At 46.0% G+C, this 17,785-nt stretch overlaps 1 protein-coding gene across 1 annotated transcript in view; it reads right to left on the reverse strand.

Annotated features, from left to right (window-relative positions):
* Positions 1 to 263: 263 nt before the first annotated feature.
* LRP6 (LDL receptor related protein 6) overlaps positions 264 to 17,785 on the reverse strand; it is a 334,641-nt gene continuing 317,119 nt past the window's right edge. The window contains exons 20-23 of the mRNA XM_029599796.1: positions 14,744 to 14,974; positions 13,355 to 13,491; positions 5,869 to 5,966; positions 264 to 4,638 (exon numbers count right to left, since the gene is read on the reverse strand). Of these exons, the coding sequence (XP_029455656.1) occupies positions 4,347 to 4,638; positions 5,869 to 5,966; positions 13,355 to 13,491; positions 14,744 to 14,974 (758 nt within the window). The 3' untranslated portion in view covers positions 264 to 4,346. The remainder of the gene's footprint in view (positions 4,639 to 5,868; positions 5,967 to 13,354; positions 13,492 to 14,743; positions 14,975 to 17,785) is intronic.

Here is a 17,785-nt window from a genome sequence, read left to right on the forward strand (position 1 = left end):
CCCCCATGGTATCAGTTTGCACATCTTATTCAATTACATTCCCATCAAGCAAAAGCTGTGCTGGAGACTTATATAACAGATCGCATGCTCACCAAGGCATCAAGGGTGCTTGGTGATAAAATTGAAATTTCCTAAAGGATCAGTCTATTTCTGCACAAAGTACAGTGAAATGCAACCAGTTTGTCCTGGCCAACACAAGCAAGCTGCTCTCTGAAATGTCCAATTCCATTCCCTATGCGTCACATACTCAAAGCATGTAATACTTTTTTCACTCTGTTTTATTATAAAAATCAACATTTATTTGTTACAGCTCAGCTTATAGAAGAAATGGAACATGTTTTTGTACAAGGTTATTATACACAGCTTACAAGTACAGCACTTATATTACAAAAAAAGAGGGGGGAAATGTTCATGAATCAGTGGCTAGGGCTGACCAAATGTTGGTCATTATCTTATAAATACATCCTTGCAAAGCACTGTCGTACCAAGGTGGAGGAATGAGACACACCAGTTGGCTTTAAGACAATGACAACAAACAATGATTAAAGCTTAAAAAATAAACAAAAAAAAATATCTGAAAGCAGCACCAGATCCTTCACTTGCAAACGAGGATGGTTTGGCTTAAGGACCCTGATATACTCTCCAGAAAAGACATTTCCATCTATGCAGTCTCTCTAGTCAGTCCTATTTATTTGCACATGAAATGTAAGTATATAGATGCATTTTTCATCTTGTATGCCCAAGGGTGGCCTATACCATCCAATCAATACCAATCCTCTACCCTGAAGGTGGATCTCTGTCCAGTGGCAGGGCAGAAGTTCCAGATTCAATTCCCAGGGAGCAGAAGCAGGTCCAGGATGCTGCTGAGAGCGCATTCAGAACCCTTGAAGGGGAGAGAGGGGAGGGGAGTCTCTACTGAACCTAGACTGCACACATATCAGGTTCTGGAAGGAGCCAGTGTCTGTGTCCTCTAGCCAAGTACAAGATGGTGAAATTTAATAAAAGTAGAGGAAAAACCCTGGGCAGTTACAAATGAAGGTTCACGGTGTCATAGCCCATCAGATGCTAGAAAAAACTGAGCTGGGAGGCCAAGAGAAAAGAAGGAAACTACTGGGGCCAAAAAAAAAAAAAGTGTTGGAACTTCAAAAATAAAGTCACTTCATAAAATGAGAATGTCAAGCTGCTTATTTGAGCCTGTTCTGACTTACACCTCATCCCGGAGGTAAAGAAAATTAGCTCTTACATGTTCAGTTACTGCACTGCATGAAGACATCTCACATTATAGACCACCTTCCCATAAGTCTGATGCTGGCAATGATGCAAAAGAATCACCCTGAAAACTATTCTGTTGCACTTCCTTTTTCTCTGGAAGGATATATATATATATATTTTTTTTTTTTTACAATCAAGTAAGCAGAGAAAACGTATCATGTAGCACTAAGCTTGATATGCATCCATTGTCTGCTCTATAACATGGATATAAATTAAAAAGCTATGCCCATTCTTCCTTACTTGTGCATAAAAAAGGAATATAATGTCCTTGCCCCTGCTCAGCCATGGGCTCTTAGGAACTTGGCTATTTGATAATGAGGAATCTCAGCATTGAAGCATAATGCACTTTTATGAAATCCATTGCTGAATGTATGGAATTTGTCACAAAAAGACAGACACTTGAGGTCTGATTTACCTAGACAGTGCTGGAGAAAATCGGTTTTGGAGAAGCCAAAAACCCGGAGTATCACACAGACCTAAGTGCAGCAGAAAAAGCCACGGCATTTTAGTGGTTATATATTTTGTTTTACCTCTAGAAACCCAGTCATGTGAGAAGTTATACACACACACACAAAAAATCCCTCTCCTTTCTGCTTGCAAACTTAAGTTTCTACCTTCTGCTCTACTTAATTATGCAGCAAATCCTAATCCAGCTCTCTCCATGCATTAAATGTCAGTACAGATAGAAAACCAATGCCACATACCTAAGATGGATGCATACATTCTAAAAATAAACTGGCTAGGAGGCTAAAAAGTAACCAGCTGGATTTGTATTTACAAAAAAAAAAAAATATATATATATACATACAGCTGTTGCATGGAGACAGAGCAGCAGGAGTCCCTGAATTCCACATCTTTTCCATAGCAGGAGCAGACAACTGTACCCACCTCCAGAGAGACAATCATGGTTTAAGCCAAACCACCTCAGTGTTTTCACACAGACATTGATACACTACAGTATTTTGCAAAAGGCCATTGTAGAGTGAGCACTTTAGACAAACAATGCCATTTTTATTTTTTTTTTTACCATTTACTGAGCACATTTGTGAACCTTGCACTGCAATGTAAACATGTAGAACTTTTATCTGCACATAGCTCTCACTTCTCTTTACTACCTTCATATGAATGGACAAACTCCTTTACATGATCACAAATATAGACAAATATTCACCCCAATAATAAAGAGAAGCACCTCGCACAGAGGAAAGCTGCAGAATGGAGAGCAGGGAAAACGATAGGGGATTTTATCTTAGAACAGCAATGGATAACTTTTTTTTTTTTTTTTTTTTTAAACTCCTTAGGCATAATACATTTTACATACACAAAGAAAACAAAGTATTCTTCTCATGGCTTTCCTGGGTGCCAAAACGGAGGTGATCCCAGACTTAACCCAGCCGAGCCTTTGGAAAAAAGTATTGCGGTTTGCTTTTTCAAATAGCTCCCAAAACATTTAGGTTGGTTTAGGTCAACAGTGAGGAAAGAATCATGCACAAGCCATGGTTACACCTCCAACACTGCTGCAAGGCCAGATCTTGGCTGGTATCAGCAGAATAGTTTGTTTTCCAGTGATCCAGTGCTGTGTTATGATCTCTTCAAATAAACATGTTTAAAGAAAGATATTGTCAAATTAAAAGGGACCAATAGAAAACAGTTTGGTTAAAGACATTACAAAATTCAATGCTCACAGTGCTAACTTCTGCATACAGTATCCGGCTAACACCAAACAGGTGGAGACAAAGGACACATAAAATGGGCTGATCTGATAGAACACAGCACAAATAAAATAAAAACTAGGGGGGGGGGGGTCACATCACTATTAATTTCCTCCTACAGATTGTCTCTGATCCAACATTTAAAATGTGTTCTCCTACCAACAAAAAAAAATATATAGAGATACATAAAATGATTTGTATACAGTGATTATAACCATACATTGAATGTACTGCAAGGATATGAGATTCATGTACAGTATAAACTAATACAGGGTTAAATTTATAGTTTATAAATATGTTATCTACATTATGTGGTATAAAAATACTTAAATCATTTTTATGGACACTGAATTAAAATTAATTAAAAAAAAAAGCATGAACTAAATTACTCTGGCATGACTGTATGACTGTGATTAAAAATAAGCTTTCTCCATTCCACAAAACAAGTTCTGCCAAAATACATAGTCGATTTCAGCTAGTGAAATTAGGAAATAAGACAGCCCGGCACCAACTGAGGAGGCCAAATTCACTATAGCCCATCTATGATTACTAACTGTGCAACAAATCAGGAACATACACTTTGAATTTGCAAATTCAGACAGTTAAAGGGGGGGGGGGGGGGGGAGGGAAAAAAAAACCCAACCACGTTGGGCAGGTCCTGAATGCAATCATTCAGTTGCACCGGCAGGCACGGGCCTGAAATGCAGAAGCCTCACAAGGTTCTAGCCACCTGCCCTAGGCTGTAAAGGTGGTCAGTGGTAGGATGAAATAAAAAAAAACCAAAAAAACCAATCTTGGGATAGGAGTTCACAGCTGAGAAGAGTATTTCTGGAAAACAAACCAACCATAGAGCCCTTTGGGTAACCCTTAGTCTTTGTGCTGGTCACCTCGTCTAGCTGCTGGTCCATGTGAATTGATGAGGCTTCATCCCAGGTGCCTGGGGTACTGCCATTGGCTGGTCTTGGGCTGCTTTGGGAGCTGGGTTTTTGGTACTGAAAAACCTTACACTGTCACTGTAATGTGACACCACCGTCCTTCCCCTTTTTTTTTTCATGTGCTTGCTTCACCAAGTTAAGGCATATTGTTGTGTTCTTTTTGCAAAAATAAAAACTTTTTGTACAAATTTTGGGAGGGGGAGAAGGGTTTATAGACTTTTTTATGGCACAAGCAGCAGGTGCTGTTAAGAAAATATATAAATATCCATTCTTCTGTACAAATCTCCACAGTATTTGTTGCCCCATTTCTGTTTATAATTTGAACTGTACATGACTGCCTCTGCTCCCCACCCAAGTCCCTTCCTCTCCTCGGATAAAAACAATTTGTATTTACAGTTGTGCACGGAGGCAGTTTCAGGAGAGCAGCTCAGGAGGAGTCTGTACATGGAGAGGGCGGGGGTGGGTAGAGGTGATGGGAATAACTGCGCTCCGTATAAGGGGAAGGGGGGCAGCTTTCACAGTTCTCCTCTGCAGACAGATACTGGCTGCGCGGTGTGGGTGGAGGGGGCACAGGCTCAGAGTCATAGTTCAGGTCACTGGTGTAGCCCTTAGTTGCTGCCATCGTGACCCTCCGGCTCGGTGTGTAGTCACTGTCACAAATGTCAGTGCTGCAGGGCGTGGTGGGAGGCGCGAAATGACGGTAGCTGTATGGTCTGTAGCTGTGAAAGAAAATTAAAAAAAAAAAGAAGAGAGTCATAACAGAGGACAGAACCCAGACACCTTTATAATCAGATGCCAACATTAATGAATACATCAAAATATATTCATGGTTATCACTGGGCTGATGTCTGCACAACAAACGAGTTGAGTGCCTGTTTGCTGCCATCCCATCTCCCACCCCCTCCTTTGGCTCCTTCCTAGAATGCTATCATGATAGCGTAACTTCGCATGGCCCCCTTGCTAATTCTCACTTCTCTCAGCACATCTCATATCCTCACACAATTGAATATTGCAGTAAGAGTTCTGACGTTCCCATCCTCATCTCTGCCAGACAAGCAGAGACAGCATGCAGTCATCTTATTTTCGGGTCCCTGAGTGCTGTATGTATTTCACAGCAGCACTGGCAGCTGGAAATCAAACCAAGGTCTTTCACTAAGCCATACACACTGCTAACTACTTGTCAAAAGAGCTGGTCCCATGGACTCTATTCTCCACCCTTTGCTTTTCTTTTTAACAGAAAGAACACAAGAAAGAAGTAACATCCTTTGGCAGCCCTCATTTAAGAAAGACTTCTGTAGCTTTGTGTGTGGCGAAAAGAATAGTGTAAAAGCCCAGGAGAGCAGGAGAACTGTGCAGAATGACTCCAGACAGACAACCATGAAGTGGAATTTAACTTGGGGTCCAAGTGAAACTGGATGGACAAAAAATATAAGAATGAAGTCACTAGAAAACCCTCTAAAATGGATTAATTACATGTCTCTGCTACTTAGAAAAAGACTTTCTGTAGCAGAACTGCTGCGATGCAGCTTAAAAAACCCCCAAAAAACCCCCTCAAGATAACAACTTAGCAAAATGTTTAACTGACAGATGGTGAGTGCTATTACTGATTGCATGTACTTTCGTAACATCACTCAGTGCACCTTGATTTCTATTGAATGCAATGGAATTTGCTCCAGAATATTTATGAATGTGTTTCTGGGAGCAAACTGACAAGTCAGTCTCTTACTTTCTCAGTGCCTGTTCTGTAATCCTCCCACTTTAAAGAAGAATAAGGCTACTCTCTTATTAACCCCTAAAGCTGCTCTATAATTCTATGTATAGCTGTAAAACCAAGATCCTTCCCCAATAACTATTCCGGAACTGTAAGTCTGACTAATTCATGACTCTGTAGTATTTTCTACCTATGAAAGAGCCTCACGGGTGAAGAGAAGACTTGCATGAAACATTACCTGTATGATCTGTGCGTGGAGGGACTGTTTGATGAGTAACCAAACTCCATTGTGTAATGGGAGCGCTCTGTGGCTGGTGATGGCGGTGGATTCAAAATCTTTAACGAGAAAGAATGGAGGGTGCAAAAAATTAACAAACAGTAGCCATTCCCAACTCTGGGAAAGTATCATCTGGTGAGTGAATAAATCTTCTCTCCTCACATTTCTACAAACTAATCAAAAAGACCCAGAAACCTGGACTAGTCTGGTGGCTGAGTAACAATACCACATGCTGCCCTGTAGATGGTCCAAGGCACCCCCAGGTCAGCTGGGGATGCCACGGAGGCGCTACCGGATTTAGAGCCCATGATGCAGGTTACAGAAGGAGCCCTGGTGCCTGGCTTCCAGGATCAGGATTCGTTACTGCAAGGACCAGACTAGGAACAGTGGGTCTATTAAAGTAGGGAAAAACTCCCCATGTAGTAAGAAGGCAGGTTCATGATGCTAGAATCCCAGTAATTGTTCCGACTGAGATCGAAGGAAAAGGGAAAAAGGAGATAGAAGAAAGGAGGAACTACCAGGCTCCTCCTCAAAAAAAAAAAGAAAAGAATCAAAAGCCCTTATGCTTTTTTTCTTTTTTAAAGCATGAGACCTTACCCTAATGTGCAAAGCCCTGAGGGAAATACAGTACTATGATGCTTCAAAACAAACCATTTAAAAAACAACAGCAGAGTTCAGACAAATTGATAAAAATATACAGCTTTATATAACAATGCTTTACTAATATCACAGTTCCCTGGGTGGCTGAAGGAAACTTTTACGCATGGACTAACACCATCAAACACCAAATACCGCTTTACACTGCCTCACTGCTTCAAGGGACACAAACCTTATCTATCTTAATATCCTGCCTTTCCTTCGTACATCAAAGCACCTCACAAGAATAAAATCATAACAGATAGAGTTGCTTACCTGTAAGAGGTGTTCTCCCAGGACAGCAGGATGTTAGTACTCACAGATGGGTGACATCATCAGATGGAGCCCTGTCACAGAACACTTTTGTCAAAGTTTCTAGAACTTTGACTGGCACACTGAGCATGCCCAGCATGCCACTAACCCCGTAGCCACACAGGGTCCCCCTTCAGTCTCGTGTCAAAGCAGAAAATACGAGTGAAAAAATAAAACAAAATGTAGGCGAACCCAATTCTGCGGGGTGGTGGGCGGGTCTCCTGAGGACCAATATCCTGCTGTCCTGGGAGAATATTTGTTACAGGTAAGCAACTCTACTTTCTCCCAGGATAAGCAGGATGGTAGTCCTCACAGATGGGTGAATACCAAGCTGCCCTCGGAATACACTGGGCCAACAGACACCCAATAATATGCAACAAGCACAACAGGTGCGCTGTTGGAAACAATGGGGCAGACTGAACCTCATACTGGGCCCTAGGTAGGGAGAGTTGGGTTCTCACACTGGGAATAGGTTGCGGAGGACATACTGGACAAAGACGCTGTCCTGTCAACTATCCTTGTCCAAAAAGTAAAGGGCTGCGAAGGTGTGGAGGGAACTCCACGTCACAGCCTTAAAGATTTTGGCAATAGGGACTGCCCGGAAGTGTGCTACTGATGTTGCCATGGCCCTTACAGAGTGCATTTTCACTCGGCCCCCGAGTGGAAGGCCCACTTGCTGATAACAGAAAGCGATACAGTTTGCCAACCATTTAGGCAGGGTCTGCTTGCCCACCGCAACTCCAAGTCTATTTTTGTCAAAGGAGACAGAGTTGGGTGGACTGCCTGTGGGCTCCAAATAAAAAACAAGAGCATGCTTGCAGTCCAAGGTGTGCAGAGCCTGCTCACCTGGATGAGAGTGTGGCCTTGGGGAAAAAGGTGGGCAACACGACGGACTGATTTAGGTGAAAGTCAGGCAGGAATGTAGGGTGAGTGCGTAGCACCACCCTGTCGTGGAAGAACCTCATGTAAGACGGATAGGTCACTAAGGCCTGCAGCTCATTGACTCTGCGAGCAGAAGTAACTGCCACTAGGAAGAATATCTCCCAGGTTTCAACTCGCAGAAGTGCAGGGGCTCGAACAGAGGCTGCATGAGCCACACCAGCACTATGTTGAGGTCCCAGGCCACAACAGGAGGACGTAGTGGAGGCTTTAGTTGAAGCCTCTCATGAAGCGCCCCATTAAGGGCTGCACCGAGATCGGAGTGTCGTCCACTCCACGGTGGGAGGCACTGATAGCACTCAGATGTGCCCGGATTGAGGTAGTCTGTAGCCTAGACTCCGAGAGACGCCAGAGGTAGTCAAAAAGCACTGGGCAAGTGAAAGGGTCAAGACCGTGATCTGCACACCAGGATGAAAACCTCTTCCACTTCGCTTCGTAGGACTTGCAAGACATTGTGCGAAAGGTTGAGGGACAGTGGCACTAGCCTTTCAATATCCAGGCTGTGAGGGCCAACGACCAGAGGTTCGGGTGGCGTAGCCTGCCCTGATCTTGTGTGATGAGGTTGGGCGAGGTGCCCAGGTGGATGGGCTCCTGGACTGACAGGTTGCGGAGGATTGGAAACCAGACCTGTCACGGCCAATGCGGGGCTATGAGGATCATGGAGCCTCGGTCCTGTTGTAGCTTCACGAGAGTCTTGGCTATGAGCTGGATCGGAGGGTATGCATTTAGGAGACCCGCACTCCAGGAGCGGGCGAAGGCATCCACTGGTGGTCCCTCTCCTTCCTTGTGCAGGGAGCAGAAATGGGCCACCTTGTGATTCTGCAAGGATGCAAAGAGGTCCTTGTCCGGCTGACCCCACTGGCAGAAGATCCTGTCCACTACATAGGGGTTTAGGGACCACTCGTGGGAGTGGAATGTCTGACTGAGGCGGTCTGCCACCACATTCTCAGTCCCTGCCAGGTAGATGGCACACAGGAGCATGGATCGTGACAGGGCCCAGGCCCAAATCTGGGCTACTTCTTGGCAGAGGAGATAGCTCGTGCCCCTGTTTGTTCACATACCACATGGCCACTGGGTGGTCCGTCTGGATCAAGACGACCCTGTTGAACAGGCTGTCCTGGAATGCGTAGAGTGCATACCGCATGGCCGGAGTTCCAGGAAGTTTATCTGGCAGCTCGTCTTGGCTTTCGACCACACCCCTTGCGTGTGGAGGCGGTTGACCTGGGCCCCCCCAGCCTAGGTTGGAGGCATCCGTGGTCAAGATCACTTGAGCAGTCGGGGGTTGAAAAGGAAGTCCCTTGCTCAGGTTGGAATCCTGCGCTCACCAGGCAAGGGAGAGCTGGAGTGGTTTGGTTATCCAGACCAGTGCAGAGAGTTCGAGAGGCTTGGTGCCACTGAGACCGCAGAGTCCACTGCATGACCCTCATGGCCAGACAGGTCATTGGGGTGATGTGTACAGACGAGGCCATGTGACCTAGCAACTTCAGGAGCAGGTGGGCAGAGGCTGCCTGCCAGCGACAGATGGAACTGACTAGCCCAGCCAGGGTGTCTGTGTGTTTGCTGGGAAGGAATGCCTTGGCTACCACGGTGTCCAGATCCTCCCCGATGAAGCTCAGTCGCTGGGATGGAGACAGCTGGGATTTTGGGTAGTTTACGAAGAATGCCAGCGATTGAAGAGCTCCTTCCCTTGAAGAACTCTTGATGAGCCAATCGTCCAGATACGGGAACACATACACCCCCCGTTCCGGTGCAAATGCGCTCCCATCATTGCCAGGCACTTCGTGAAGACCTGGGGTGCAGAGGCTAGCCCGAAGGGGAGAACCCTGTACTGGAAGTGTCGCTGGCCTACTACAAAGCGCAGATATTTCCGATGAGGCAGAAAGATGGCAATGTGTGTGTAGCCATCCTTGTAGGTCGAGAGAGCAGAGCCAGTCTCCTTGGTGCAGAAGCAGAAGCCTGTTTTCTTTGGAATGAGAAAATACCAGGAGTAGAACCCCTGGCCGCTCTAAGCCCGGGGAACAGGTTCTATGACTCTGGACCGTAACAGGGCGAGAGTTCTAGCTCGAGGGTAGTTGCTTGTTCCATGAGGCTCCACGCTGGAGGGGTTGGGGAGTCTGGGGGAACATTGAGAGGTTTCAGGCGGTAACTCCGTGCTACAATGGACAACACCCATCGGTCAGTGGCGATTGGGAACGAGTTTGTGAACAGGCAGAGTCTGCCTCCCACCGGTGGATCCGACAGTGTGGGCACAGTGGTTAGTCTGCCGCTTTCTCTGTGCCGGTCAAAAGCCAGCTGCAGGGCTAGGCTGAGGGACCGGCTGAGCCCTAGGTGCTTGTGGTTGGCGAGGGAGGCCTCTTCGGGCAACCCGAGTTGGGCGAAAACAGGAGGCTGGAGGATAGTATCTTCGTTGCCTGTAAAATTGCTTTCTGGAATCCCTACATGGCACCCTGTGGGACGCCGAAGAGGGGTCAGAGATGGTAATAGACAACTGATGTAGGGTCTCATGGTGATCCCTGAGTTGGGCCACTGTGTCCCGGATTTTGTCCCTGAACAGGTTTTCTCCTATACAGAGGAGGTTGGCCAGTTTGTTCTGAACCTCCGGGTGAAGGTCAGAGGCTTTTAAGCCAGGCCCAACTTCTGGCACTAATGCCTGCTGCTGAGACCCTTGACGCCGTCTCAAAAGACGTCATAGGCTGCCCTCACTTCATGTTTCCCGGCTTCCAATCCTTTTGAGAGGATGGATTCTAGGCCCTCGGCAAAGTCCAGAGGTTCCAGTTGTACTTGTTCATGTACAACTGGTAAGCTGCTATCCAAACGATAAGCATGGATCCTTGGAAAGCTCTCCGACCTAGAGCATCTAAGGCTTTGTGGTCCTTCCCCGGAGGGGCAGAGGAGTGAGGGTGGGTCCTTTTGGCTTTTTTCTGGGCTGATTCCTCTACCACTGACTGGTGAGGTAACAGAACCATGGAAGCCAGATGTTCCCAGAACCAGTAGAGGAGGTCTAAGAGGACTTCATGTACAGGGACGGCAATTACCTCCCTTAGGGACATCCATGAATTGGAGAACCTCCAAAATCTTATGGCGGGCATCCTCTTCAGTTAAAAGTTGGAAGGGGATGGTTACTGCCCGCACAAAGCTCACGAAGGATAAGTCCTCGGGCGGAGAAGACTCTAACAGAAGGTCCTTGGAGGCCTACGAGGAATGCTCAGAGGCGGCATCCTCCCATGGGTTGTAAGGGGCCTCCTCACCACTAAACTGCCTGGGTCGGGGAGGGAGGTCAAAACCCAGAGTATGGTGGTGTGGGCACCGATGGCTAGTGAGGCGGAAACGACAGCAGTAGTGCTGGCATTGAGAGCACTGGGACCTGTGATGGATGCCAGGGCACTGGGAGTCCCGATGGCCTGGGGACGGGATCCAGCATTGGCGGTGGAGATGGGCGCGGAGCCACAGCTTCCTCCTCAGAGGAGCCTGGAATCGGGATCGAGACGGGGGGGGGGGGGGGGGGAGGGCCGGCCTGCCGGCACGGGCTCCATCAGTATGGCACTGAGCAGCACGTCCAGCCTTTCCAGAAGAGGCGCCGACATGGAAGGCCCAGGCGTTGGTGGCTACTGGAGACCCCGAAGGGCATTTAGCACTGCCTGTTGAACCACGCGGTCCAACTTCTCTCTGAATGCGGGTGTGGACAAGACCGATCCCAGAGTAGGAGGCAGGCTGGGCGTCACTGGAGCATCCACGGGGGTCCGCGGAGGCTCTCTGCCCGGCACCGATATCGGTGGGGAATGCCCTGGGCTCCCAGGTTTGGAGGAGGACAAGGCCTCCTCTCCTCGAGGCCTCTTTGGAGGGGGTTCGGCCGAGGCAGATGCCGTTCCGGTTTCAGTGCTGGCACTGGACAGTGCGGATCATAGGTGCCTATGCTTCCCACGGTGCTCAGCCATGTCCTTCTCCGGCGCGAAGGATGACTATCCAGAAACCTTTGAATGTCCCGATGCCGGTGAGGGGTGATCTCCCTCCCCATGATCATCATGGCGGGGCACTAAAGGCGAAGGTCCCGAGTCAGATTGATCCCTGTGACTTGATGTACCCGGTACCAGAGTCGATGGAGCTGATTGTTGGAACCAAACAAGTGCTCCATCTTGTCCAGGCGGGTGCACTGACCTTTGGGGGTCATCTGAACACAGCTGGGGCACCAACGGACATCGTGGGAAGGCCCGAGACACAGGATGCAGATGTCATGCGGGTCTGTGATGGACATAGTCCGGGGACACTCAGGGCACTTCCTAAAACTGGTCACTATTGAAAAAAGGGTGGCATGGGGTCAGTGGCTGTCGGCCACCAGGGTAGACGCTCGGGAACCGACCGCAAGAGCGAGAAAAAACACCTACAGAATGCCAGAGGAATCGATTCGCGATGTGGGACTCCGAAGTGGGGAAAAAAATCGAAGAAAAAACGTTGAATTCTTCCGTGAGGAAAAAGTTTTGAAACAGCTCCACAAACCGCGAGGCAACAGCATCACGGAAAAAAGGAGACTGAAGGGGGACCCCGTGTGGCTACGGGGTTAGTGGCATGCTGGGCACAAGTATTCTGTGATGGGCTTCATCTGATGATGTCACGCATCTGTGAGGACTACCATTCAGCTTGTCCTGGGAGAAACAATCGACCATAATCAGTGACAGCATCCCTAATCCACCAAGCACCCCTTCCCAGTCAAAGAATACAATCACCCCTCCAATTAAACCTTCTCTGCAGTCCAGGGATTCCTCAAAAAGCCTTGTTTGTTTGCTTGCTTTTTTGGACCTATTCCTTCTCTATGCAACTTTTTTTTTTAAACCCTTCCCTTTTAAGGCTGTTTCGGCTACAGTTGCACATAACTTTCTTGCAGATTCCATGCAGGCTGCAATACCTTTTGTTTGTCGAATACAAAAGTTATCTAAAGCGAGCATCATGCATGTGCTTTTGATACCATGTAGGTCCCTTCATCAGATATCACCACGCTGGGTCCAGCTAAAAAGGTATTGCATCTTGCATAAGAATTCAGCTTCTGCACGAGCTATCTACCAACTAGAACAGAGTTCTGTGCTGCCACCCCAGCTTTGGCAGGATAAATTTGTAGCACATCTCATCATACCAATCCCCATAACATTTATAGTGGTAAGCAACAGAAACTTAAGAACTTCAAGCATCTATGCTGTTAAAGATATTAAATACAAATCAGAAATAAAAAGGAAAATACTAATTGCTACATTTTTCATCTAGTTAAAAACAAAGGAAAAAAGTCACGTAAAGTAACTCATATTCCAATACCTCAATGCATTTGAGTAAGACTAGTATTAGCTCCGCCTCAGATCATACATAGAAAATTACAAGAAATTAATTTTTTTTGGCGGAAAAGTGAAAAGTAATTACCACCATTCCCCTAACTTTTTCTATTATGTGATAAAGGGAATGCTATTAGATGAGTAACATTAAGATGGGTTTGTGAGATTTGATAAAAAAGACATGGTACTGCTAAGATTCAAAACATTCACAACCGGTACATAAAATAGCAGTGAGAAGTTCTTACTGGAGGAAAGTAAGTGCCTTTGGTGCTTGAAGAACTGCTGGATGATGCCCCAGTCACATGAGCTCGGTCATACGGTGGCCCGCTACTTCCACCCATAATGCTTAGGGAACTGATCACAGATTTACCACGAGACATTCCTATGGGAAAGAATCAGTGACAGATGGTTTTGTGTTTGTCCATAGACAACCTGAAAAGCTTGAATGTACACCCAAAAGTCTTCAATTGCTGTTACCGGTGATATTTTTAGAAACAGTGCAGGGAAAGCTGGGTTTCGAAGCTATAAGGGGAAACCAGAACAAACCTGCAAGTCAATCAGACATAAAACAGATATGCTTTAAATATTACTTTTTGTTGAACAGCCTATTTAAAACATTAGTATAGTCTGAGGATGCAGACCGTACAATGCAAGTAACTCCAACAGATATGATGCCTTAATAAGCCCTCTCCACTCTGGAGATAGAATTACACAATGGTTAACCATGGTAGCATAATGTACTTCAACACATTCCTACATGCTTTACTGTGCAAAGAAAGCAGGTTACTTCTGTCAACTCTCCACTGAATAGCATGGGAACCTGGAGGGAAAGAAGTTTCAGCACAATCCCAGCTGAAACTTACTGATCTGGCTGCAAGGTTCAAGGGGAGACAGGTGCAAAACGAATGGCCTTGCTTGCTTGGGGCCCAGTGCTGAAGAACAAAGGAACGTAGAAAAGGAAGCAAGGATAGCTGCAGAGGCTAAAAAAGATGGAAAAGAGCATGCTCATATGGAACCATACATACTGATTAATGAGAGAAAGAAGAGAAGGATATGGCAGCCATAGGAGAGAGTACATGCAGTGAGATTGGTGGCCAATTAAAGAAAAGAGGTAAGGGTCCTTTAAATTTAATAAACAGATATTTCTTTAAAAACATCAAAGCAGTGTGTGTGTGAGATATATATATCTCAAAATAAAAATACAAACAAGTACATTAAATCACACACCAATACATAAGTGTAAAAATCATAGCAAACATATCTGGTAAAATGCAACTTCCACCACAAAGTTCAGGATCTTGTGCCATAGATTACCTTCCTCAGGTGTGTCTATGCTCCTTTGATACACCACCTTGTTTCTTTAGGATGATGATCTCAATGGGAAATAATTAACAGGCACCTGATCCTTGCAATTCTATTCTTTTTTAATAGCTAGGAATATCAATTACTAGCACAGATGGACAAGCTTACAATGCTCACAAACTCATTCAGCTTCAAGTTATTCAAGGCCGAACAGTCAAACAATAGAATAATCTCTACTGTAATATCACCTCTTCACAATATCTGAACTGCTTGGACTCCCAAGGATGAGAATCGATATACTGCTTTACACTCCATATTTTCTGTGTACTCACCTGGGAGAGACCCAGACAGGGAGCTAGGATGAGGTACATAACCAAGTGGTACAGAAGCTGGTCCATGAACCATGTAGTCATTAGTCATTGCTTCCCCATCACCCTTCATTCGAGGACACAGCACTCGTTGGCAGATGAAGTACATGCCGCCCACCACAAAAACTGTGAGTATTACACCAATAATGGAGACAATTGTGCTGGTGGACTGAGGGGGTGGTTCTTCTGTAGGATCTAAAAGAATAAAATAAAAATATATCCATGTCAAATGCAATACTTTTCTGGTTATGTGTAAAATTTCAAAGTACTAAAAAAGAAATTCCTGAAAGCGTAAAAACATGGACACCAGTGTATGTATGTCATGGCTACACTAAATCAATTAAAAAATGAAAACTGGACAAGATTTTATAGAAAAGATATTGGAAAATACAAAGACACAGCTATATATTATGGAACGTGCTAATCCAACAATCCTGTGTTGATCATCACCACAGATTGGGAAGGCATTTTTTCACTGCTGCAGAACTGACTACAGAGAGTTGCTTACTTGTAATAGGCATTCTCAGAGGACAGCAAGATGTCAGTCCTCACACATGGGTGACATTGGATGGAGCCTGGCATGGAAAACTTATGTCAAAGTTTCTAGAATTTTGACTGAGCCTCTCTGAGCATGCATTACACCATGCATCCGTGTGGGGGCCCCTCAGTCTTATAACATAGAATTGAGGATCAAAAAATAAAATAAGAACCCATGAAGTGGAAACCCTACTCCACGGAGTGGTGGGCAGGTTTGTGTTCAGAGAACACCTGCTACAGGTAAGCAACTCTGCTTTTTCCGAGGACAAGAAGGCTGGCAGTCCTCACACATGGTAGTTGTTAGCTACAGCCTGCCACCCAACATAAAAGGGGACCAACAAAACACCAAAATAAGGAGATGCCATCTGCTAGCCAACTGGAAAACGTCTGCTTGGCAATGGCGATCTCCAACTTGATCTGATCAAAAGAAACAAAAAGTTAGGTTGACTGTGGGCTTCTGTCTGCTCCGGACTGAAGGCTAAGGCTCTTTTGCAGTCCAAACTGTGCAGAGCTCATTTGCCTTGCTGCAATTGGGGCCTGGGAAAAAATGTTGGCAGGACGATGAACTGGTTAAGATGGAAGTCCGACACAGGGTGTGTGCACAAGACCACCCTATCATGAAAATATTTTGTGTAAGGTGGATAAGTCATTAAGGTCTGTAGCTCACTCAACCTGCAAGCTGAAATGACTGCCACCAAAAATATGACCTTCCAAGTCAGATATTTCAGGTCACTGGAGCACATAGGCTCAAAGGGAGCTTTCATCAGCTGAGCTAAAACTAGGCTGAAGTCCCAGAACACTGGGAGAGGCTTCAACTGAAACAGACCTCACATGAATCGTACACTAAAGACTGTACCGAGATGGGCTTATCTTCTTTGCCACGGTGATGTGTGTCAATCGCTCTCAAGTGGTCTCTAATGGAGATAGTCTTCAGACTAGTTTCTGAAAGGAGTAGAAGATAGTCAAGCAGTTTTGAGTGGAGCAGAAGAAATTATCTAGGCTCTTCTGCTCACAGCACACTGAAAACCTCTTCCACTTCAGTACATAGAACTTTCTAATGGAAGGCTTTCTGGAAGCTACCAGGACCCAAGAGACATCTTCTGAGAGATTGAATGGTTGTAAGATCAGCCTCTCAACATCCAGGTTGTGAGCAACATGGCCTGGAGGTTGGGATGCCACAACTAGCCTCGATCCTGGGTGATGAGATCTGGGGAAGTCCCCAGTCTGACCAGTTTCCTGATGGACGACATGAGAAACATAGTCCCTTTGTCCTCGCGAAGCTTCAAAGTTTTTGACACCAGTAGAGTTGGAGGATACATATACAGAAAACCTTCGCCCCAATGGTGGATAAGGCATCTGAGGCTGGTTTGTTGTGTGACCTGTATAGGGAACATAGCTGAGGAACTTTCCTGTTCCTAACGGCAGTGAACAAATCCACCTCTGGGCTTCCAAACAGGTGGAAGATCCAATTGGCCACCCCTTCGTGTCAGAAGGAACGATTCAGCCTGTCTGCTAGCCATTCTCTGTTCCAACCAGATACATGGCCCTGAGCTCCATCTCTTGGGAGAGGGCCCATGACTGTAGCTGAACTGCTTCCTGACACAGGAGGTATAAGCCAGTACACCTCTGCTTGTTGAAATACCACATTACCACTTGGTTGTCTGTTTGTATCAACACAATTTTGTTGGACAGCTGATCTCTGAAAGCCCACAGATAGACCATACCGGATCACCTGGAGCTCCCGGAATTTGATCTGTCACATCTGTTCCTGGGCAGACCAAAGACCTTGGGTACTGAGTCCATTTATATGAGCTCCCCAACCCCAAGGGGGATGCATTTATGGTTAGGTCAATTTAGACTCCAGGACTCTGAAATGGGGACCCCCCCATTCCAAACTGGAAGCTACCAAACACAGGACAAGTCGTCCCAGAGGGACGGGTGACCCAGATGCAGTCCCAAAACCAGAGTGGCTTGGCACCACTAGACCATAGAATCCAATGGCTTTCCACATTTGTAAGCTTGCTCAGGAAGTGACATGTACCGTTGCAGCCATGTGGTCCAACAGCCTCAACATGTGCCATGCTGAGATCTTCTGGCTCTCTTGAATCTTTGCTGTGATGGTCATCAAGGTGATAGCCCTCTGTCACGACAGAAAGGCCTTAGCCTGAGCCTTATCTAGCACGGCTCCTATGAAGTCCAGTTTTCAATACAGTCTGAGATGAGACTTGGGGTAGTTGATGACAAACCCTAGTAACTCTGATCCCTGGATGGTCAAGCACATGGACTCTTCGGCCTCTGCCCGAGAGGTGCTCTTGACTAGCCAATCATCCAGGTAAGGGAAAACGTGGAATCCTAGTCTGTGAGAAGGTGCTCTGCCACCAAGGCCAGGCACTTTGTAAAGACACGTGGAACTGACAACAGCTCAAACAGCAAAATGTGGTACTGGAAGTGCTATTTCTCCACCAGAAA

Source organism: Rhinatrema bivittatum, chromosome 4 (genome assembly GCF_901001135.1).
Source record: "Rhinatrema bivittatum chromosome 4, aRhiBiv1.1, whole genome shotgun sequence".
Classification (NCBI taxonomy): Eukaryota; Metazoa; Chordata; class Amphibia; order Gymnophiona; family Rhinatrematidae; genus Rhinatrema; species Rhinatrema bivittatum.